This window comes from Tyto alba, unplaced genomic scaffold (assembly GCF_018691265.1).
Source record: "Tyto alba isolate M040663 unplaced genomic scaffold, T.alba_DEE_v4.0 Super-Scaffold_32, whole genome shotgun sequence".
NCBI lineage: Eukaryota > Metazoa > Chordata > Aves > Strigiformes > Tytonidae > Tyto > Tyto alba.
In genome coordinates this window covers 1,664,763-1,689,158 of record NW_024881307.1, presented here as the reverse complement: position 1 = coordinate 1,689,158, position 24,396 = coordinate 1,664,763, and the positions used below count along the sequence as shown (strand labels likewise).

General features: G+C 55.4%; 1 protein-coding gene across 12 annotated transcripts; it reads right to left on the bottom strand.

Moving 5' to 3' along the window:
* Positions 1–106: 106 nt before the first annotated feature.
* ST3GAL4 (ST3 beta-galactoside alpha-2,3-sialyltransferase 4) lies at positions 107–22,908 on the bottom strand. 12 transcript variants are annotated; one of them, XM_042800436.1, is made up of 13 exons: positions 22,822–22,908; positions 13,257–13,326; positions 4,883–5,014; positions 4,283–4,361; positions 3,705–3,786; positions 3,081–3,161; positions 2,871–2,968; positions 2,408–2,468; positions 2,054–2,149; positions 1,768–1,957; positions 1,494–1,637; positions 1,200–1,343; positions 107–924 (listed from the first exon to the last, which is right to left on the bottom strand). In XM_042800436.1, the coding sequence occupies exons 3-13, from the start codon at positions 4,913–4,915 to the stop codon at positions 838–840; spliced, it is 1,095 nt and encodes a 364-aa protein (XP_042656370.1). In that variant the 5' UTR covers positions 4,916–5,014; positions 13,257–13,326; positions 22,822–22,908; the 3' UTR covers positions 107–837. The 12 variants fall into 12 exon arrangements, with proteins under 12 accessions (XP_042656370.1, XP_032838174.2, XP_032838178.2 ...); XM_032982283.2 differs by lacking the exon at positions 22,822–22,908 and adding an exon at positions 22,022–22,040; XM_032982287.2 differs by lacking the exon at positions 22,822–22,908 and adding an exon at positions 16,866–17,416.
* Between the last annotated feature and the right edge of the window lie 1,488 nt (positions 22,909–24,396).

Here is a 24,396-nt window from a genome sequence, read left to right as displayed (position 1 = left end):
GGGGACACCTCCACACCCCGCCCCCCGCAAGCCAAACCCCAGTCCTGCCCAAGGCAATCACACCCACATCCCCCCCACCCAGGCCACTCATCGCCAACACTAGCAGCACCTGGGGGAGGCTCCATGATAAATAAGCATTTAAATTAATTAAATTAAAGCGCCCCAGCAGACCCCGAGGTTGGGCACCCCCAGGGGAAGGGGGGGGGGGGGGCGCTGCAGGGACAAGCCCCCACACCAGCGCTAAGGCACAGGACGGGGCCACCAAGTAAAAAGAAAATTAATTTAAAAAAAGAGGGAGGGGGGCAGAATTAAATATTTGGGGGAGGGGAACCAGGGCAGGGAGGAGGCTTCTGCTCCCTGGAGAGGGGGTGTCCTGGAACCTCCCAAAAATCAGCCCTTCCATGGGGCCCTCGTCCAAATATGAGGGAATTAAAGGGAAAGATAAAGCCCAGGGCAAGGGCTCCTGCCCTCCCCCCCCCCCCAGCCCCCCCAGGCCTGCTGGGAGGGAAGACCCCACCCCAAAAATCCCCCCACCAGGTCCTCGGTAGCTTCAGTGCGTCGGTAGGAAAAGGCAGCAGCTGCCCCGGGGGCTCCCTGCGCCCCCCCCCCCCCCCCAAGAGCCACCCCCCCCCCCCAACCCCGGGGACCCCGCGGTCCAGCGCGGCCGCCCCCAGCCCCGACCCTGCTCGCTCCAAGAGTCCCAGGGCGAGGTGGGGGTGGTGCTCTGTCCTCGCCCGGCTCTGTGAGACCCCCGGCCCCCCCCCAAAACTCCACAGCAAGGAGTGGGGAGGGGGGGGACACACACACACACGCTGTCTCTGCGCAGCCCCGGTGTCCTCAGAAGTAGGTGAGGTTCTTGACGAGACCCAGCTCCAGCATCCGCTTGATGGCCACCGCCTCGTGAGAGACATTGTGCTCCGACGCCTGCGGGATGGGGAGAAGGGGGTGACACCAGAGCCTGGCCGGGGTTGGGGTGGGGGGGTCCTCAAAAAGAGGGACGTGACCCTGCCCAAGCCCCCCTGGCCGTGAGCCCTTCCCACTCGCACATAAACCAGACCCAACCCTCCATCGTGACTAAAGACGTTGGGCTACGGGGAGAAGTTGGACGATGACCATCCAAAGGTGGACCTCAACGCCCAGTGTGTTTCCCTGGGGGAAAATGGGGGTTACAGGGACAAAAAGTGGGGGTAGATAGTTACCGCCATGGACTTGAGCGTGATCTGCTCGTAGTAGTGAATGGTCTGCTTCTTGTTGGCCGAATCGGGGTAGCCAAAGCCCGCGATGTGCACCAGGTCGCAGAAGTGCAGCGCCAAGGTGATGGCCAACAACCCCGTGGTGGGTTTCTGGAGGGAGAGGGTGGAGGAGAAGACATACGAAGAGCCGTGGCCCTCAGTGAGCTGCACAGGGCCAGCGAGGGGGGACCGCCGGGGAGGCCATCACCTCTCGGGAGTCGGGGGGGGGGTGCAGGGTGACCGGCCATCCCCACTCCTTACCTGTTTGACCTTCCGTGGTTGCTTCATGGGGAGGTTGAGCAGTTTAGCAGCAGTTACTTCCATGTAATAAGGGTTGAGGATGCGCACTCGCTCGGGGTTGGCATCCCAGATCAACGGGGGCTGTTTCCAAAACCCTTTCCGAACCTGCAAGAAGATAAAAGATGTCCAGGGGTTTCCCAGTAAGAGAGGTAGGTCCTCCAAAGGTGGGGTGGGATGAGGGTTGGACCCCGGAGCAGTCGGGGAGGGGTTGGACCCAGTTCCCCACCACGCTTACCCTCTTCTTGTCGTTGAGGATGGCCTCCATCCACTGGAAGTCCATGGGCTTGAAGGGCACCAGCACCAGCAACGTGTCGGGGTTGTTCTCGGTCCTGGGGTTAAAGTGGGCCGACTCCGGGTAGAAGAGGCGCATGGTGGTCTTGGAGCCCACGTCCTGCTCATAACCGTGGACCGGGGCGTTGTTCAACCTTGGGAGGGGGGTGGACGTGGGGACATGACTGGTGTCAACCCCATCTACAAGGTAGCGCTGGGGAGGGGTCAACAGGACGGACCCGGGGCCGTACCTGATCACGACGTCGTACGTGTCGATGGTCTCCCCCATGGAGCTGTTGCGGAGCCGGTGGCCGTTGCCCACCACCGCGCACCTCCGGCACTTCAGGCTGCAAGAGAAAAGCCCCATCTCAACCAGACCTGCTCAGAACCCAGGTGGGTTTAACCCCCTCAACCGGGGGGGGGGGGGGGCGGGTTTAACCCTGCACTGTCCATTCCACAAAGCTTCCCACGCCCCACCCACCATTCCTGGTTTTGCAGAGGTTCATTCTGCCAAATCTTGGGCTGCCAATGTGCAAATTTCCCCCTTCTAAGAGAGAAGGATGAAGGAAAAGACAGAAGAGCCCCCAAACCCACCCCGGCGTTACCTCTGGATGCTCTCAGGCAGCGAGTAGTGGGTGATCGACAGCAAGCGCAGGAGGACGTCTTCTGCAAAGCAAGGGCGAGGGGAAGGTGAGCAAGGCACCTCCTGCCTGCTACAACATCCTGGGTGCTGCCCCATCCCTGCCAGATCTCCTCCAACCATTAATCCCAGTTCCCCCAAGATGTGGGCAGATAATCCTTGGCTGGGGCTTAGTAAAGCCTGGCCCACCTTAAACACTTTTATAGGGACCACACGCACCCAGGGCAAGTAGATACATGCCACAAAGTGTAAAAATCAAGCAAACGACTTGTTAGGGAGGAGAAAAAAAAAGAAAATAGTTGTGTTGTGTTCCGTTCCCCCCCCCCCCCAAAAAAAAAATATCAAGCCACAGATGTTTTTAATAAAAGGGAAACTGTGGAACAGCAGCAGGACAGACGGATGGAGAGAAACCCACAGCGAGCGCTTACCGCTTCCCTTCGTGCCGTAGGGCAGCTCGTAGAGCGACGGTGTTTTCACCCAAAAATAGTCCTTCAGCTGCAAGAAGAGCGGGTGGTCCCTCGTGTAGCTGCCGAGGAGCAAAGGGCCGGTGAGACGGGGATGGGGGGGATGGCACTGTGTGTGGGGGTGGGCCTGGCTCTGGGTACCCCCCCCTCCTTGCTCCCAACCCCGATACTCACTTCCCGATGAGCTGCGCCGCTTTCTTTTCCACCTCACCAAGGGGACACGTCGTCTTGTTTTCTTGCACGGGGAAATAAAAGCTGTAAGGGAAGAGGTTAAAAAAAAAAAAAAAAAAAAAAAAATTATGCCTGCTCCTTTGCATCCCCCTCCTGGCAAAGGGAGGCTCTGGCACCACCTCAGCAGGACTCAAGCCGTGCTAGCCGGGGATATCGCTGGCCAGATTTAAGGTCAGCTCTGCTTTGGGTATTTATTTGCTGGGCTTGCAGCCTTGCATCAGAAGAGGTCTCTCTTGCACTGCTCACAGACCTCCTGCTCTCTGGTTTCCGCATCTCCGTCAGCATTGCCGGGACTGGGAAAAGAACAGGGTTTTCCCTTTCCCCCAGGCTCAGAAAAACACCAGCATTTGTCAAAAAACCCACAGAACATGACTGCCAACACACACCGAGGGGGAATTTCACATCGTGTCCCCCTTCCTCTGGCAGCAGCTGCCACCTCCCCGCTCCCCCAGGATCCAGCCAGACGATGCTCCGGCATCCCTGTGCAGGACAGGCGGGAGGATGGCACCTCCCAGGAGCGAAGGAGAGGGCAGGAGGTCCTTTAAAACGTTAATAGAAGCCACTCACAGCTGTATGTACCTGTCTTCCCGGTAGATCGAGTACCAAACCATCACCAGAAACAGCGCCAGCACCCCGAGTATCTTCCCTCCTGTGTGCCCAGAGAGCAGAGAGAAAAGAAAAACGCCATCAAGCCGGTACCCAGAGTTTAGACGATTGGATGTTGGGGACCTGCAGCCCCCCCGGGGATGCGCTGGTAGATCCAGGATTGCAGAGCCATCCCTGAATGGCACGGTTCCACCCCCCCCCAGCCCCGGGAGATGGAGCCAGGTTGGTTTTGTCCTGGGTCCAAAAGCTGCTGTGCCATTTCCTCCTGTCTGCCTCGCGTCAAAGGCTGCGCAAACACACCCCTCGTGCCAGGTGCCTCCACCCCATTTTCCCACCACACAGCCCGAAGGATCAAGGACCCCAAAACCACCCGCCCTGGTGCGACTTCGCCCACCATGCCCCGATATTCCATCGCCCAACTGAAGCCGCAGCAAAGCGGCATCCTACCCCCAAAAGCCAAATTTCCAAATGCAAATCCCCCCGGGATCCCTATCCCTGCTTGGGAAGAGGGAGACGGGCCCCCACCCCGTGGGACTCACGAGACTTGTTGATCATTTTTATCAGCAGGAGAGGCATCAGGCGAGGGCCGGAGCTCTCATCGCGGCTGCCGCTGGTCACCTGCAGTGGGAAAAGAGGGAAAAGCATCGGATGAGGTTAAAACCCAGCGGAGCCATCCCCAAAAACTCCGCCCGAGAGGCATCACCCCCCCGCCCGCCTCATCCACACCTCTGGACGAGCGAGTGCAAGGGTTCCCCGAGGGATTTGGTTCAATTTAAATTCACATTTCACTGCCCCGCAGCCTCCAGAGGTTTGATTTATACAGAGTTTATAAAAGCCAGGCAAGCAGCCGCAGTTCCTGAGGAGCCTCGACTCTGCGGGTTAAACGGCGAAATTCAAAAGGAAAAAAAGGAATTCAAGAGGGAAAAACGAGCCCCCAGTGGGGTTTCAACCAGAAAAAGCCCAAAGCGCCCAAATCGATGCCCATGGCGATGACCTGGGGGGGGAGGAAGATTTGAAACCCAGCACCTCACTGACACCAGCCACCACAGGTATGAAGCCAAACGTGCTGCCACCGCCACCGAGCCAGGCAGAAAAGAGAGGAGCAGCCGAGTGGCATCAAAGCAAAGAGCATCACGTACTTGGGGAACCTCCAACACCTTCGATTCAACCATCCCGGCCCGGGGCAAAGGGGATGTCGCAAGCTTAATGCGCGCGCAAACACCGGCCGCGGAAGCAGGGCGACTTTTTTCTTCCTCCGAAACCTCTCGCTCCTGGAACGAGGCAGCAAAGAGCCGTGGTCAGAGGCACCCCGGGACCAGCTCAACCCCCATCCCACCAAGGATGGAAAATTAGCTTACCGGGTGGGAGAAGTTTGGGGGTACATGGGAAGACTTTGCTCCCTGATAAACTGCTCCTGGAGGACGAACCCTACTCTAAGCCTGGCTCAGGGCTGGGCTTGGCTTTGCCACCCCATAACCGAGCTGCCCCCCCCCCCCCCCCCGCTCCAGACTGGCCATGTCTCGGAGGAGGAGAGGGCAAGGAGGTATTAAATGCCCAGTCAAGAGGAAAGGTGCACGCCCGGGCCGGGCCGGGTGAGGGAAATTATGGTTTCAAGGGATTAGTCACCTTGTTGGGAGGGGGGCACCCAGGCTGCACTGCACCCTGCCTAACGAAGCGCTGTTAATGAACCCAAGATTTGATGATTTGGGGGGCAAAAGATATCAAGATCGAGGAAAAATGGGACCAAAGATGGTCCCATGAGAGCTAGGCTCTTCCCTTCCTCATCCTGGGCAGGAAGGACAATTAATTAAAAAAGGAATCAAAGACAATTAAACTGCTACAAGCCACAGGATGGGATGTGAAGCAAAGAAAACTCTGTCCGTTTGACAGCAGAGGGATGGAGACGGCAACAGGGACGGGGACAAGTGAGGTGATACCCTGGGAAAGCGCCCATCTCCCCTTGAACTGCTTCTCTTCCATAAAACACCAATATCAAACCCCTTCCCAGGGAATTGTGCCCAGGCTCAGCCCCACCATCGCCTGGGGACCCCAGGAAGGGCAAGTCCAAGTTCCCCCTTATCCCCCCTCCCCAATTTATGTCCTGGCTCTCATCCTGCATTGGTATTTCTGTCTCTATGAGACCCCTCCCGGCTTGGGAAGGGAAGATTAAACCCACGACTGCGTCTTCAAAGGTCAGAGCAAGGGGGGATGAGCAGCTGGGGGGGGAGGGTCTGGCCCCTTTATTCATTATACTTGCTTAAAAAAGAAAAAAAAAATAAAATTGGGGAAAGTAAAAAGCGGCTTGTGTTTTCTTGGGGCGGGGGGGGTTCCCAGCAAAACTGGGCACAAAAGTCCCCGAGGGAAAATCTGCCACTGCAGCTGGAGGCTGGTGGTGCCCCTCAGGGGCCTGAGCACCCCCATTCATCCAGGGCTGGGGTGCTGCTGGGCATCGGGACCCAAATTTAGCACCAAAATCCACCCCCCAGCTCTCTCCTTCGGTGCCAAACCACCCAGCCGAGCTTCCCACCGAGCGTGCTTCACCCCTCCCGCTAGCTTAAGACACTGGGAAAATCCGCTCTCACCCCCGGTGTTTGCTTTTACATACCAGCTTTTTATAAATTTTTTTTTTTTTTTAAGGCTTTATGATCTTTTCCCAGGCTTGTACGCACAAGCTGGGCCTGATGCAAAACTTATCTAAAGACAAACACAGCTAATAATAATCCCTGGGGAAAACAAACGCTGTTTAGTGAAGCGTTCAGGGAATGCAGAGCAAAACAGAGCACACCCAAGCTGCCCCGAGCCCAGACCAAGGCAGAGGTGCTTTTGGAATGAATTCAAGCTCCCCCCAGCCCTTGTGCTACCAGATCTGCAGCCCAAACCAGAACAGCTGCTTAAAGAGGGAAGATCTGGGTGCCCTGAGCCATCTCCTTCTACCCCAGGGACACAGAGCTGGTGGAGGGAGCGATGCTGAAGGGTCCTGCGAGTCCCTGCAGCATCCCTGGTCCCCCACAGCACCCCCCTCACCTTAAAGATCACCCAGACCCACTCCCCTGCCCCGGGCAGGGCCCCCTTCCCCCAGCCCAGGGGGCTCCCAGCCCCGTCCAACCTGGCCTTGAACCCTTCCAGGGAGGGGGCAGCCACAGCTGCTCTTGTGCCAGCGCCTCGCCACCCTAACTGTAAAGAATTTCTTCCTTACATTTCATCTAAATGTCCCCTCTTTCAGCTTAAAACCGTTCCCTCTTGTCCTACCCCCACCCCCTGATCCAGAGTCCCCCCCCACCTCTCCTGCCCCCCCTTTAAGCCCTGGGAGGCCGCTCGAAGGGCTCCCCGGAGCCTTCTCTTCTCCAGGCTGACCCCCCCCAACTCTCTCAGCCCGGCCCCCCAGGGGAGCTGCTCCAGCCCCGCCAGCATCTCCGTGGCCTCCTCTGGCCCCACTCGAGCAGCTCCGAGCAGCTCCGTGTCCTTCTGCTGTTGGGGGCCCCCGAGCTGGCCCCGGCACTGCAGGGGGGTCTCCCCCAGAGCAGAGCAGAGGGGGGAGAAGGGATGCAGGCACACCTCGACCACCACTCCCATGGGTTCGGTCCAGGGCATCGCCTCCCCTGCCAAGCCCCAGAGCTGGGGGGGAAAGTCCCAGGTGGATTCAGCTCCCCCACGCTTGGAAGGAGCAACCAAAAAAAGCCCTTCTCTTTGATGTCTGAGCAACGCACCTCCAAAGCACCCCTGGGCTGAATATTATCGCTGCATAAATGACTTAAAAGCCCCACCACCACCCCATCTTCACAGCCAGAGCTCCCCTTCCCCAGCCCGGTGTTACAGGAAAGCTCCACCTCTGGGACGCTGCAGAGGCATCTCATGGAGAAGATCTTCAATGAGTTTCCCCCTCTCCCTCAGACCCGGAGCAGGGTTTCACCTCCCAGTTTTGCCACGTCCCAGGAAAGCCCCTGGGAGACGCCAGCAGCAACCATGGGGACTGGCCCTCCTGCGGCGTGGTTGACCTCAGAGGAGCTCATCCCTCTACTTCCATCCATCCCCAACTCCCCCCGGGGCCCCAACGGCTCTGTCCAGCTCCAACATCTCCAGATTTAAATCATGTGAATCCATAAAGCAGCAGCAGGCACAGGCCGCACTGCTCCCAGCCTGCATTTGGGGGGAAAAAAAAAAAATAAAAATATGTATTTAAAGCCATGGAGCAAGCGCAGAAGTCATGGGGGGATTTATAATCATCCCCCCCTCCCCATCCCAGCATGGGTGGACAGTGATCCCAGCCACCCACTGCCATCCCAGCAAAGCATCCGTGGACCAGCAGGCCACGCAGTAAAAGCTCTTGGTACTTTTATGTTGCCATGGTAACCCATGGCTCAGGAAAACCAAGCGCGACAGGAGGCAAGGACACCTCTCCCGTGCTCCCACCACCCCACCCCGCATGTCCGTGGGGCACGGAGCCGCCCACTGCCCTGTCCTGCTTCCCCAGGTGAGAAGGATGCTCATCAGAGCATCTCCGACAGCTCACCCCCCCAAAAAAAAAACCCATGCATTTATTGTTAACTGGAGCAGAGCTGGATTTGAAGGGATCACACCCAAAGAAGGGATTCGCTCCCAGCAGCAGGAACAGAAGGGAGACGGACAGACAGCACAGACCCCTCCGAGCCCAGCCAGGCCAGCTCCCTGGCGCCTCGCAGGGACCAGCAGGACAGATCCCACACTCCATTTTTGAGAGCAACCACCAGGATCGACCCCCCCCAAGGAAGCACTTTACACCCCTGGGATCTTCCAAGCCCCCATCCCGCGGGTTTTCTCCACGCGGTAGGGCTGGGATTGCCGGAGGAGCCTGGCAGATGCCACCTTACCCCCCACGCCGGCTCGGCCGCATCCTGCCTCGGCAAAACCATCGCGTGCCGGAGCCTGAACGCAACAACCTGGGAGGCGGCCGGGGGCAACCCTCCGGGGAAAGGATGCTGCCAACTCGAGGCACTGCCTGGGCTTGGCAGAGCATCAAAGGTAGCCAAATCCTCAGCCTGGCATCCCAAAACTTCCTCGCCCCAGCTGCTGTGAGCTCCAGGTGCTCAGAGATTTTTTTTTTTTTTTTTTTTTCCTCTCTCTAAGCTGGGAAGGAAATCGAGACCTACAGCAGGGAGAAAAACCTTGCGGGATTGCAAACCATCACAAGCCCACACAGCACCACAAAAATCAATCCTGTTCGATACCAGACATCGCCCCATCGAGGGCACAGAGAGTAAGCCCATGCCACTGATACCCACATTTATCCTATTTTAAGAACCCTGCAAGTCACTCTGAAGGAATCTTAATTGCCTTTTAATCATAGCCATAGATTTGTTTAGGTTGCAAAAGACCTTTTAAGATCATCGAGTCCAACCGTTAACCTCACACTGACAAGTCCACCACTAAACCATGTCCCCAAGCACCACATCTACAAGTCCTTTAAATACCTCCAGGGGCGGTGACTCAACCACTTCCCTGTGCAGCCTGTTCCAGTGCCATGGGATCCTTTTGGTGACAAATTTTTTCCTAATATCCCATCAAAACCTCCCCTGGTGCAACTCGAGGCCCTTTCCTCTTGTCCGATTGCTTTTTACTTGAGAGAAGAGATGGGCCCCCACGTTGCTACAACACCCTTTTGGGTAGTTGTAGAGAGTCTCCCCTCAGCCTCCTTTTCTCCAGGTCGAGCAACCCCAGTTCCCTCAGCCACTCCTCACAGGACTTGGTCTTCACCAGCTCCATTGCTCTTCTCTGGACACGTTCCAGCACCTCAAAGTCTTTCCTGTAGTGAGGGTGCCCAAAACTGAACCCAGTATTTGAGGTGCAGCCTCACCAGGTCCTTTTCTGCCAAGCAGCTTTCCAGCTGCTCTTCCCCAAGCCTGTAGCGTTGCAGGGGGTGGTTGTGACCCAAGTGCAGGACCCGGTGCTGAGCCTTGTTGAACCTCATACTCATCATGATCCTCAGCCCATCGATCCAGCCTGTCCAGATCCCGCTGTAGAACCTTCCTGCCCTCCAGGAGATCGACACTCTTGCCCAACTTGGTGTTGCCTGTGAACTTACTGAGGGTGCAACTCAATCCCCTCATCCAGACCATTGATAAAGATATTATTCCCTGAGGAACGCCACTTGTGACCAGTCACCAACTGGATGTAACTCCATTCACCACCACTCTTCGGGCCCAGCCATCCAGCCCATTTTTGACCCAGTGAAGAGTACGCCCATCCAAACCATGAGCAGCCAGTTTCCCCAGGAGGATGCTGTGGGAAATGGTGTCAAAGGCTTTACTAAAGTCTAGGTAAACAACATCCACAGCCTTTCCCTCAACCACTAAGCGGGTCACCTTATCACACAAGGAGATCAGGTTAGTCAAGGAGGACCTGCCTTTCGCAAACCCATGCTGACTGAGCCCGATGACCTGGTTGTCCTGTACGTGCCATGTGATGACACTCAGGACGAGCTGCTCCATCACCTTCCCCGGCAGAGAGGTCAGGCTGACAGGCCTGTAGGTCCCTGGTTCCTCCTTCCAGCCTTTCTTGTAGATGGGCATCATATTTTCTAACCCCCCAGTCACCTGGGACCTCCTCGGTTAGCAGGGACTGCTGATAAACAATTGGAAGTGGCTTGGTGACCACTTCCATCAGCTCCCTCATCACCCTTGGGTGGATCCCATCAGGCCCCATTGACTTGTGTGTGTCCAAGGGGTGTAGCAGGTCACTAACCATTTCCCCTTGGATTATGGAGGCTTCATTCTGTCCTGTCCCTTCTTCATTCCCTGTCCCTGTCTTCCAGCTCAGGGGGGTGGACACCCCGAGAATAACTGATCTTTGTAGTAAAGACTGAGGCAAAGAAGGCATTAAGTACCTCAGTCTTTTCCTCATCCTTTGTCAGTGTGTTTCCCCCCGTATCCAATAAAGGATGGAGATTCTCCTTGGCCTCCTCTTGCTCCTAATGTATTTACAGAAACTTTGCTTTATTATCTTTTACGGCAAAAGCCAGATTAAGTTCTAGTTGGGCTTTGGTCCTTCTGATTTTCTCCCCGCATAACCTCATGACATCCTTGTAGTCCTCCTGAGTTGCCTGCCCCTTCTTCCAAAGGTCATAAACTCTCCTTTTATTCCTGAGTTCCAGCCAATGCTCTCTGCTCAGCCAGGCCAATTGTCTTCCCCACCAACTAGTCTTTCGGCACATGGGGACAGCCTGCTCCTGCACTTTGAAGACTTGAAGAATCTCCAGCCTTCCTGGATTCCTCTGCCCTCCAGGACTGCCTCCCAAGGGACTCTTGCAATCAGGCCCCTAAACAGGCCAAAATCTGCCCTCTCTAAATCCAAGGTAGCAGTTCTGCTCACACCCCCCACACTTATTTCTCCGAGAATCAAGAACTCTATCATTTCGTGATTTCTGTGCCCAAGACAGACTCCAACCATCACAGCACCCACAAGTCCTTCTCTATTCACAAACAGCTCCAGTGGGCACCTTCCCTAGTCAGCTCCATCTCCCACACACTCCAGGAACCTCCTAAACTCTTTCCTCCCCACCGTATTGTATTTCCAGCAGACATCTGGTAAGTCCAAGTCCCCCACAAGAACAAGGGCTAGCAATCACGGGCTGCTTATAGAATATTTCATCCACCTCTTCATCTTGGTAGGGTGGTCTATAACAGACTCCCACCACGATACCTGCCTTGTTGGCCTTCCCCTGATTCTCACCCATAAACACGCAACCCTATCATCGCCATCATTAAACTCTAGACAAGCAAAACATTCCCAAACATACAAAGACTATGGAGAGGCAGCAGTGTTTCCTTAGCCCATGGTATCGTAGGCATACAATAACCCGGCCAAAGATTTATGATAGGGAAAAATCAACCTCGTTGGCATGTAAGCCTTAAAAAAAAAACATTTACCCGTGACGAGGGTGCAATTTTGGAGATGGCAACGGCAAATAAGCTCAGGTAGGATGAGTATTTTCACAGTGGCAGAATAAATCCAGGCTGCTCCTGCCTTTCCACAGCACTGCTGGTTTTAATGTGCTCAGGAGCTGAAACTTGATTCAGGCCAGCGCTGCTGCCATCCTTTCCTCTCTCTCTTTTTTTTTTTTTTTAATCCTTACAGCAGGAAAAGCACAGGGATAGGACCCAAATCCCTTCCTAGGCCCTGAAACACCGGCTGCATGGGTATACCTGAGCATGCTGTGCCTCTGGGGTAGCCCCAGGTCATCAGTGTAGCTACACAGCTCCTCCTCAGTACGTTAGGCTACATTATTATAGGTTATACAATATTATTTACATTATATAGGCTAATCACTCTTTTCCTAGTTAAAAAAATAAATAAAATAAAGACCCTTTCTTGCCAGATGTGGCTTGCTACAGCCTGAAGGTTACAGCAGAGCTGCTGAGCCACCCATGAGGGGACAGCCCCATGCTAACGTGACAAGGGTGGGCACCCATCGATGACAATTTTATACCCGTGGGATTTCATCACCGAGCCCATGGCATCGATCCAGCCACCCCCTCCTCCTACCCACCCCAGCCAGTCCCCATTTGCTGCCACCCGTCACCTCGTTGCTATGTTTACTCACCAGCATCTCCACCCTCGGGGACCGCCCAGGGATGCAGGCGGCAATGGCAAGAGTGGCTTTGGCAATGTGGCTTTGCACCCACACTTCAGTCCAACCCCAAAAAAAGCAGCAGAAAGGGGAAGGCAGCAAGTTGGGGGTGCAGGCAGGGTGAAGGCAGCCTTTTCCTGCTGCCTGCTCACCCTGGAGCAGCAGGCAAAGCATCCACAGGGAGCACCCACTCCCTTATACAGGGATGTGAATGGTCCAGGGAGATAAAAAAAAAAACCTAAACCATCGAGATGCCCCAGCCCATCTCCAAGCCAAACTCAAGCAACGCCCAGACTCAATCTCAGCTCACCGGAGAAAAGGGCTGGAAAATTAAAGGATCTCAAGCCCCAGGGCTGAGTTATCCCACAGGCAGCTACTGTCCCCAGTGACTTTTGAGCACGGGGGTCCCCTTTTGGGTGCTCAAAAGCGACCTGCTGTCACCGTCCCCTTTGCAAGGCTCCAAGTGCCACCTTAACCGCCTCCCCCGCTGCAGCAGCCTTGTGGTTTCCCCACCGTTTCCTCCACGACTCCTGTTTTGCGCTAGTGAACAGGCTGGTTTTGGGGCAACATAACCCCACCCTTGAGAAAAAGTCCTCCAGCCTCAAAACCTGAAGGGTAAAGCAACTGGATGGATTTACGCCCCCCTCCTCCCCTACACCAGCATGCTCACTCTGTCTCCTCTGCTCTTTTCATCCACGTTAATGGCTTCAGGGGAAAATGGCCTGAAAACAACCTGCTCCATCACTTTGTGCCCCCAGCATCACCTTGATACTCTGTTACCCCCATCAGACACGCTGGGAGGAGGATGCTCGTCTCGGCAAAACCACTCCAGCACCCCCAGCAGCAGGAGAGGCTGAATCTGGTCCCCCATCAGGGTGGCAATAAGCTGGCAGGAGGTCATGGCTACTTACGGTCCGTCCTCTTGGTCCAGGCAGAGCGGGCAGGAGCTCGGCGGGATCTACGAGGCCATCCTCTCTTCCCCTAGCAAAGGGAAAAGGGAGAACATCCTCAGGCGACGGCAACCCCCACCGGCAGTGCACAAGGGATGCTTTGCTTGGTAGCCATCGCACCTCCGGAGGATCCAGTGGAGCCCCACATGATCCCCACGCCCAGGGGAGCTCTGAGCACCGGTGGGGAACCGGCCCCAGGGGACTAACAGAAGGACCCCAGCAAGCCATTCTGTGTGGCAGAGGATGTCTGTGCTCTCTGCGAGGCCGCCCACCACCTCCGGCGCCAGCAGCACCTGGGACCGGGCGTCCAGCTGCTTTTAAGGAGGAGCAGTTCAGAGCCCAGACCTCGCCGCAGGCTTCCCCCACACCTCTTAACCTTTCCCACCAAAACCCCCTTCCATGACTCACTCGGATTTTTAGGAAGCGGGTGATGCCCTTTCCCAGGGAAAGAGGGAGCCAGCCCTGCTCACCCTAGGATGCTCCGTAGCTCTCCTGCCTTCCCACACGGAGGATGCTCCTTAATCCCCTATCTCTTCCCCCAAAACTTTCCAAACTATGCATCCTCACCCAGTGCTGTAATATCCTTACGATTTGGGGAAGGAAAAACCCCTGCCAAGAAGCTGCCGCACCAGCAGCCCTTCTGCCATGCTGCCTCTCAAAGAAAAGCCTCTCTGCAGGAACAGCTGCTCTGCATCCAGCTTAATTACCCCAACTAATGAGCTGCAAGGTGGGGTGAAGCGAGCCCACTGCTATTTCAGTGAGCAGTCGGGAGCCAGCTTTGTTTTTCCCCACCCTATGCTGGGGGGGATGGTGGGAGGCAGGGCCTTCCCTCCCCCCCCCCCCCAAAAAAAATAAAACACATGCAAGGAACAATCTCAGTTCGGTACAAGGAAGGGTGATGCAGATGGGGCCCAGTAAAGCTCTCTCCACAGCTGCTGCTCAAGCCCTGGCAGAGAAGATGCTTCCAAGAGGAAACCCTGAGGGACAGGAGGTTTCCTTACCTCTCTCCATCTCCTCCGGCTACGAAAAGCAAAAATGAGAGATGCTGGGGGCCACCAAGCTGGTGCAAGCCTTCCCCAAGGCATGCTTTGCTCTTAACGTGCCCTTAATGTTAACAAAGAGGGTATGTCCCCATGCAAGGGATGAGTATGGAAACCACCAAGCATCTCCACGATGGTTTCTCCCCAGGGAGGCTGGGTACTTTTCCCTAGGGACTAGGCTTTCTGTAGGTGCCCAGGGAGGGCTCCATCCCAGTGCCGCACCTTCCCTCTCCAGCCAAAGCAGCTCTGCTTTCTTCTACCTCCACCATTTACTGAGGGGACGAATTAAACCAGAGGGCTTGGGGCAATCAACAGCCAAATGAGATGCACTTGGGGCCACCTTGCCAGTGCCCAAAAAATTCACCTTCCAGCACCAAGGTCTTTCTAGAAGTCCTGAATCCACCGGAGCATCGAACATTGCTGCTGACAAGGAGCCTTTTTATTTAGAGCCATGAATTATAGGATCCTCTAACGAGGTTAAACTCTCTCCGGGGAGCTCGTGCTAAAGCATTTCACGGCCCAGAGTCAGCCCCTGCCTGTACAGATGATGAGGACGCTCAGATCTGCCCGGGGGTGGGCAGGGGGATGCCTCCTTCCCCGCAGCATCCTCCTGGGAGGATGCTGCAGCCCTGTGATCCCTTAAAGCACATCGGCCTGCCGGGGAGGATCCGAGGTCTTGCCCGAAGCCGGTCTTTCCAGCCTGACTGGGAGAGCCGGGGGCAGGATGGCTGCAGGTCTCCCCAGGTTTGTTTTCCAGCTTCCCGAGCAGTGCCCCCACTATCCAGCCCAAGGTCCAGAAAAAAAAAAAAAACTATCGCAGTTCAGGCATCCACCAGGTCGAGAGCTGCCGTCTTTCGCCACAAGCAGCTCAACCTGATCCTGCCAGGAAATGAACGTCCCATATCCCAGCGCCCTCAAAAAAATCTCAAACAAGCTGAATTTTGCTCCTTTTCTTCCTTATGCTCCCAGCTATGCTGCCTGCTTCAGTTTCCCCTCCCGCGGCATTTAGATAATGATTTCCAAATTTGAGAGGGGGAAAAACACACCTTGTGCTCACTCCCCGACGTCTCCCTTCTGGGCTTCAGGTGGAAGAAAACTAAAACCCATCCCTTCCCCTATTAAAGATTAAAGCCAGCCAGGATCAGTCCTTTGAGGGGCTCAGCCCCGGTGCAGGAGCATCCCTGGAGGGGGGGCACAGGCATCTTCAGGTCTTACACAGGCAAAAGAAGATACGCCCGGGGCAGGGACGAGCCACTGAATCCCTCCCTTCCACCATCCTCCCCATCGAGGAGCGGATCCCCCCTCCCAGGAGCTGTTCAAAAAGAAGGGGAGATGGAGACGACGTTTCTCCTCCTTCCACCAGTCAGACCTGAAGCAAGGCAGCCGTCCATCCAGCCCTCCGTCGGCGCTCCATCGCAGGCGCCGGTCTCCCTGGGTTAAAATTACCTCCCAAGGGGGGAGAGAGCAAAAGCTGGGCTGGGAGGGGAATAAAATCCAGGTGAGCTCATCCTCCTCCTCCTCCTCCTCCTCCTCTGGAGAAAACGTCTCTACTTGGCATGAGCGAGGTGTTTCCGAGCCCGGCACATCCCTCACGTCACCCCAGTTGCTATCACCCCAGAACCAGGAGCTTATTCATTGGGCAGGTATTTAGCAGGAGATAATCCAGCCGCTTCCCGACCATCCTCTGGCCAAGCCAAAGGCGTAATTCCGGTGTGGGATGTGAATTTGCAGTAGAGGTTTCCCTGCTGATCCTCACCCCAGCATCCCAGAAGATGTTTCCTGGCCAGGAGAACACGGAAGAGCCACCACCAGCAAAACCCCTATCCTCCACTCCGACTTGGTTTTAATTATATTAATAATTGATTAAAGTTACTAAAATATTTTATTTAAAATAACATAATTTCATAAACCTATTTCTATTAAATCCTCAAGAATGGGAAGAAAAGCAAAGCTGCCCAGCCAAGCTGGATTATCTGAAGCAGCAACTGACCTAAAAATAAATGACCGCTATTTAAGGACAAGACTCCCACGATAAACACACACACACACCCCCAAAAAAAATAAAAGGAAAAAAATACACATGAGAAATCGCCACTGTTTCCAAGATGGGGTGTATAGTATCACCCACCAGACCAGAAAAAGATTAATTTGGGTTTATTTCTCAGCAAAACTCTGTGCTTCCAAGAAAAGAGCATCCCCAGGCTTAAAGCTGCTGATTTACAGACACCCCATGCATTTAGGCAAGCCAGGCAAATAAATAATTAAGATTTAAATATGCGTTTGCATAATACATATAATCTGACAATTTAACTTGTAAATGCGGTCGGAATTAAGCAGCGACTTTGTTAATTAGGTAGCAAAGGGGCCTGGGAAGCCCCAGCTCCGCGACAGATGCATAAGGATGCTAAAGGATGCAAAAGCCAAATTTGCTGGGGGACGCAGGGGCTTGGCAGCAGGACCAAGCGTTGGGGTGGGTTTTATCCTCCCCTCCTCCTAACGCAGTGCCAGGGCACCAAATCCACGTGCTCACCCATATTTTTATCGCAAAAGCCCTTCACCAGGAGCCGCCTGTACCCCCTGCACCAGCCAGCACCAAAAGCTGCCATCACCCCACGATAAAGGGAGCAGAAAAAGAGCCGGGGGTAATATTTTCGAGAACACATTGCGTATTTTTTGTTGCGTAAACAGCATGCTTTGAGAGCCAGGCTCTTGGAAAGCCAGGCTCTTGGCCACCCTCAGCTCTCCCCACCCCAAATACCGGAGCTCGCTACCCAGACCCCGCCTGGGAGGGAAACCTGTTGAGCCCGTGTGTGCACGAACAGACAGTTCTTTGTGATTTTTTTTTTTTTTTTTTTTAATTTCTATTTTTTGTTCCAAAGCAGCGCTGGTTATCATACAGGGATGGGCCCAAGGACTTCCCAGCCCTTGGCCTGGTTCCTGAGCCTTGTTCTCCGCGTTAACACCCTTGTTCTCTGCTCTAACCCCGTGCCAGGAAGGCAGCATCGCATTTAACCCCTAAAGCCCTTTGCTCCCCTTAATTTCTGACATCAGCCCCGCATCACACATCCTGGTCCTCTTTCAGTCCTGCAACCCTCCCCAATCCACTTGCAACCCCTCTCTCTGCATTATTCCCCCTTATTTCTCACTTTCCGCCCCATTTTTCTCCCCAGCACCCCTGCGCTCTCCTCCATCCCCAACCCAGGCGGGTCCAGATCCATCCTCGCGCCATAAAACAAACCCCACGCCAGGGGGGACGGGCGGGTCCAATGGCCACGGAGCTGCCAGGATGGGATTTTAATACCTAGACAGGGGTGTTTTATTTTCCACCGTGGGGATGCTCGGCTGGCAGCGTGCACACAGCACCAGCAAAGCCCCGCAGCACCAGCAAAGCCCCACAGCACCAGCAAAGCCCCACAGCAGCAAGTTTGCAGGATTAAAGCATCCTCAACTCTTGCTCGGCACTTTCCTGCCTGTTTCCCCCCCGTTTTGGGGCTCAGGGAAGCTCTGCCCAGTTGGCAGCGCAGACAGGGGATGCAGCAAGGACCCCAAGCCCCAAACTCCAGCCTAGCTTATATATATATATTTTTTTTTTTTTTTTAAAAAAGGAAATTAAAAAACCACCCAATGGGACTGTCGCAAGCAGCTCAAAACCTGACACAGGATGCGGCCCGGAGCTCCGGCTTGTGCAAGCCCACAGGCGAGTTGCAACCTCTGGCCACCGGCATCACACTCTGGTTAAAAAAAAAAAAAAAAAATGAGGCTGGGCTGAGTCAGCCCAGCCGGGTATCAGGATGTCAAATCCAGCCGGGAAAACTTCAGCAAGGCTGCCGACGAGCTGGGGGAGACATTTTGCAAGGGGAAGAGCCGAAGCAGGAACAGCATCTGGAAGCGATCGGAGGCGAGGAGCCTCTCCCAGGCACAGCGGGGAATTCCAACGTCGTGAGCTCAGGTTAAAGCCTCCTTCACAGACCCAGGATTTAAAAAAAGAAATAAATAAAAATCCAAGCTTCGGCAGATATATATTTTAAAACCTGCAAATAATGGAGGAACGGAAGCCAGGTCCCCACTCAGTCCTACCTGGACAAGACTTCATGATTTAGGTTGATTTCCAATTTGCAATACAAAAAGAAAAAAACAAAACAACTCCAAAGAAGAGGAGAAATCTCTCTACAGATTCGTTGATATAACTTCACAGGTGTGGTGCTGGGAGGAGAGTCCTCCTCCGGCGCTGCGTTGTTTAAAAGAACCTTGCTTCTACTGCGATGAACCCCTGCACCATCCAGCTGGGGGGACCACTGTATCCCACCTCCGAGCATCCCTCGCCACCACAGGCTGCATCCCACAATGGTCCCTGAGTGGCAGCAGCTCAGCAAACCCAAGAGCATCCCAGCATCCTTGGGATGGCATCGAAGAGCTGCTGGGGGATCCCACCCTAGCTCAGACAGAGTGGTCCTCCACAAGGGCCCGATGCAGTGGGGAGTCCCCGAGCCCCCTCCAGCCACCCCCGAGACTGCGGGATGGGGACCAGCAGCACCCGTGGGTGGTCAAACCCACCCATACCACCCAAACCAGTGGCACAGGCAAGGCTGTCTGCCTGTGCCCTGCTGCAGCTCCCCCGTGGCCTTTCGCGCGGCCAGCATGTAAATACGCACCTTAAAACCGAAAATACTCGGCCGCACGCTAACACCCACACTGATATATATATATATATATATATAACTTGCCCATAATTGATGTAAGCCACCTGCACGGCAGCTGGTGCGCTCAAGAAGTCCCAAGCACCCCGCCAAAGCGATGCTGCCAAGCCTGCACCCCATCTCCCCTCGGGCCAGAGCGATTTACCATCGGGCAGGACCCACGGCCGGGCCGCGCGGGGCCCCGCTCCCCCCAGAATTGCAGCTTCGGCCCCACTGCTTCAGCGGCCAGCATCCCGCTGCCCACCCCGGTCGCTTCCCACCCACCTTCCCGGCGGCTCGGCGGGCAGCACCCCGCGGCGCGGCGGGGCGGCAGCAGGCGGGAGCAGCGGCCGCGGGCAGTGCCGGCACGGCAGCTCGGCGGCCTCCGGCAGACGGCGAAACACATCCTGGAGAGGAGCCGCAGCCCCCGCCAGCCCGAAACCACTCCGAGCATCCGCCAGTCCAAAGCCAAACTGGGATGGAGGGGGGCTTCTCCCTTCTCCCCGTTCCCTGCCGGCCAAAATCCCTTTCTCCTTCCTCCGAGGAAACTTTCCAGCCCAACCCCAGTCACATGCGAGGGGTCAGCAGCTGGAAATGCAAGATTACAACAGGGATGATTTTTTTTTTTTCTTTTTTTTTTTTTCTTTTCCCTCTCAAGAAGACGCAGGGTTTTCCTAGAAAAAGCTCGATAAACACGAGGATCGCAGCCAGAGGAGGGAGAAGCCACCAGTGTCCCAGCGCGAAAGGAAGGTGAGCGGAGATTAAATAGAAATACCAAAATAAGAGAAGCAAAAGTTTCAAAGGAAAGTGTCACATCATTTCCTTTCAAAACCACTCGTGCAAGTGTCCCTGACAGCTCTGTACAAGGGCCACCGGCCCCGGCCTGGGATGGGGTCCCCAGAGGGATGGGGGCAGAGCTGGGATGCCAACCTCTGCAGGAGGACTGCATCCCTGCTCCTTACACAGCCACCATGCAGAGAAAACAACCAAAAAGGGGGAAAAAAAAAAAAAAAAATTTTTTTAAAGAACACAATAGGAAAATCTCTTGGGAACAAGACTCCCACCCTGACCCAGTTCTGAAATACGACTGAAGCAGCAGGACCATCACCTTATACAAGAGAACAAGTAACAGGATGTGTGGGATTTTGAGATATCGCCAAAAAAGAACTTTTAATTAGCGGGATTCAACCTGAGAATCACTGCTGGCCAAAACCCCCTGAAGACAGGCGCATGGAGGGCCCCGGTCTCGCAGGGGCTGGGTTTGGCATTCCCATGTCCTGCAGCCTGGCACCCACCTCCCGTGCTGGTTGCAAGCGTGGGGGTGACACAAGCCATAGAAACCCAGGCCTGGAGACGTGAGTATGGTTGTTCCGGAGTTTAAAATGGACTTAAATGGGTGGGGTTTCGCTTCATGGGTGGGCTAGGGACCAGGAGGATGCTCTGGTCACCATCACAGTCCCAGCTCTGGAAGCCACGCTACTCACAGATCTCCACGGTGAACATCCCTTAAAATTAGTGTCAACAGACAGTTTCTCCTCTTGTATTTACATTTCCAGAGCCCTTAGCCCCTCTCCTTGTGGGATTCGGCGCCTTGCTGTAGCAGTTGCTATTAAATCACTGCCCAGAGCTGGAGGAGCAAGCAGCCTTCTAATGATGTGGATAATTATGCAGGGGAGTTAGGGAGAGTCCGGCAAAGCGCGTCGATCCCATCCCAGGGCTTATAATGATGGTAGGGGTTCATTAGAGGTTGGTCATGTCAGGAAGAGGAGACCTCACGCCTGCAGGACAGCCGGCACCGGGAGCTGGAGGTGGCATCTCCTGGGATCAATCCGCTCCCAAGTCCTCTGCTCGAGATCCCAGCTCCTCCCAGGCTGGGACCCGGCACGTGCTACGGGAAGCTGCGATGCCACGCAACAGGAACCCCGATGCACGCTGCAGGGTTGAAATGCAAGCTGACTGCAGTCCCCAGCCGCGGCACACCCCCCGGCACGGCTGGTCCCTCACCCCAAACCTCCAAAGAGCAGTGACCAGCATGGAACAACCGTCCCCCGGCCCCCCCCCCCCAGCCTGCTCCAACCCCTTCGCTAAGCAAAGGGAGAAGGTTCTCTGGGCATGTTTAAAATCATCAGCTCCGGCCCCAATCTGGGCTTCAGCCCTGCCCGGGCTGTCCGCCCCGTGTCACGGAAAGCCTCAGCGGAGGCAGCTGGCAAAGCCTGGGTGATCCCCCTGCTCCTCCGCCAGCCCTTTCATCTCCAAGAGCTGTCGGAGAAGACGAGCAAATTCAGCAGGGCTTTCCCAAAAGCTCCCCTGCAAGACTTTAATTAGCTCATCTCCCTACGAGACAGAGCCCGGAGTCGCCGAGCAGCCCCCGGCACCGACCCACCGGGCATCGGGACCGCAAGGACGTCGCTCTATTAACCCAAGGGGGAAAGACTCATCCCATGCCCGCTGTCCAAGCCGAGGAGCGCAAAAAAGCCCCCGGAGGAAGCTTCTCCTTTGTTCTCCGCTCCCCAGAACAATAAAACCCTCATCGGCTCACCCTGCGAAGGACCTGACATTGAAAATCCTTTTTCTGCTGCCTTGGGGCAAGCATCCTCATCTGCCCCCCCCCCCCGCAAGGGAACAAGCCCATCCTGTGGGAGAAGAGGGCTCTGGGTGCATGCGATGGGGTGGGACGGGATTTATTTTATCCTTATCCTGCGCTTCGGATGCCCGGATCCCGCTCCCGGCGGCTCCGGCCACACCAGGATCGGTCCTTCCCACCCCCTTTGGGATCAGCCGGCTAACGGAGCACATCCGCCAACCGCTCAGAGGATGCTCAGGGATGGGGGTGGGAAAAAAAAAAAAAAAAAAAAGAAGACCAAAAAAGCTCAGACCACTGAAGTAAATCATCCTCAACCCGCACCGCTGCGTCCTGAGCCGCGCACGGGGCACGTCCTCCCTTCCCCAGGGCCTCCGGGTGGATTTTCCCTTCTTTATGCTGGCGCCCGGGCGTTAATATCGCACGTACCCATGGGATGAAGACCCCCGCATGCTACCGGGAGGTGCCAGAAACTCTCTTGGCAGGGCTCTCGGGATGGCTTCGCCGTCAGCAGGAGGGATGCCAAAGGCCGGTTGATCCCCAGCGAGACGCCAGGGTTTGGGGTTTGGGTTTTTTGTTTTTTGTTTTTTTTTTTTTGCCGGGGATGGGGCGGCAGCAGCCGGAAAGGCATCGCAAGAGCGGGTTTTTTTTTCCTCGCGCCGCTGCCCGCACACGTTTCGCCACCTGGAAGCTCCACCGCTTATTTACAAAAATAATGATTAAAAACTCAAAAAAAAAAAAAACAAAAAAAAAACACCCAAAATAAAGCCACTTTCCCGCTTTCTCCCCGCGCATCGCGCCTGCCGGGACGTGGATGCCGAGGGCGTGGATGCACCAGTGGGGGTCCAAGCTTGGGTTAACAGGAGGTGGGGGGTCCCCCCTTAGCCCCAATTCACCCACCCACCCCCCCCGCAAACCCTGTGTGGGAGCTGCAAATCAAGCAGCACTAGCTCTTCTGCCGCCCTCCCACCGCGGACCCCTCCAGCCCCCCCCCCCCCAAAAAAAAAGCCACCGGGATTTTGCTCCCTCCACGCCTCCGCCTCCCCCCCCCCCCCCTTTTTTTTTTTTTTTTTTTTTTTTTGTGTCTTTTTTTTTGGCTCAACCCCACCAGCCTCGCCAACCCGCTTTGCAGCTGGGTTTGTAGCGGAGACGCGGACGCGAGGAGGGGAGGGGGGCCGGGGACCCCCCCACACACACCCCCCACACCCCCCCCCACGCTGCAGACTCACCATGGGGGGGGCGCGGGGGGGGGCCCGGGGCGGGATGCCGGAGCCAGCCCGGGGATGGGCGGGCGGGGGAAGCGGGCACGCTTGCGCACAGCGCCGGGATGGGCGGGAAGAGCATCCACGGGAACTGAAGGCACACCCCCACACCCCCCCCCCCAAACCCCCCTCCACACACACACCCCCCCCCCATCCCTCAGCAAGGGAGAGACAACTAACCCCCACACAAATGCCTAGCGCACCCCCAAAAATCTGCGGGCAGCCCCTTCCCCAGGCAAACTTAAAGTGAGGTCAGCCCCCCCCCTCCTTAGCGCAAATCTCCCCCAAATAAAAGCAGCTCAGAAAACTCTTTTTTTTTTTTTTTTTCTTTTGGGGGGGGAGATGCTTTTCCCCACTGGGGAGTTACACCACACCATTCCCCGCCCCCAAAATCCACCGGCCAAACCGCCATGAGGTGATGCACCGAGGCTCCGGGGAGGGGGGCTTTGCTTAAAATCCTCGATTCAATATTGGGGTGGTTTGGGTGGGTTGGTTGGTTTGGTTGGTTGGTTGGTTTTTTCCCTGCAGGGAAATTCCCACCGCAGGAATGCCCCACACCCGGCCGCCTCAGTTTCCCGAGGGATTTAATTTCCATCCCATCCCGCCATCACGAGACACAAAATCAGCAGCCTGCCCCTCCAGGCTTTTATTTCTACGGTCCCAAATCCATCCCTCCTGCGCTGGGATGGGGTTTTGCCAAGCCCTGAGATAATTAGCAATATTAATGCTGATTTTTTTATGTGGGAAATAACGTGAAATACTGACTCTGGTAGCAAGCAGCTTGTTGCTGAAAGCAGCAACGTTTATTCCCCTTTAGCGGGTTGGAAAGCAAGAGAGAGCAGGAACCTGGAGGGCACCAGCCCCATTTAAAGACCGATGTGCCCAGAGCCAACAATATTAATTGATAAAATACCTGTTGAGCCGATGGCTCCGGTATTGCCAAGGCTCATTGAGCAACCGCATCAATATTTGAAGAGCATCCTTGTTTCATCCCTCAACCCGTGTAGGATGGGGTTTCCTGGCTGGCGAGATGCGAGGTAATGGGGCAGAGAGTTTTATCCGTGGTGACAGGCAAGCCCGCCGTAATTAGGCTTTAATTACCACCCGCTCATAGACAATCCTAGGGTAATTATTGGGGTCGCAGCTCAGTGGGGGGAGCTGGGATTTGCTTGAAGGATATTTAGACCCTTTGGTCTCTCGGGTTCCCCCGCTAGGTTTATTGCATCTGAAAACAATAAACGGCGTTCAATAAAACAACAGCAATAATAATGCATCCCAAATGTCTATTTTCACCATACCCCCAAGACAGAGTATTAAAAGATGCTGCAAAGCTTCGCTTCCCAGGATCTTCTTGATCCCAAGCTCCCTCCCACTGGTGATGGTGGGATGGGCTCGTTTTGGGGTGATGGACTCCATCCTGGAGCATCCCCCCACAGCCACGGCCTGGGGCAGCAACAACAGGACCAAGAGCAGAATAAAAACCCTTGCAGAGATGCAAACCCGGCGTCGGGGAGCCCATGCCTCCAACCTGAGCTGCCTTGC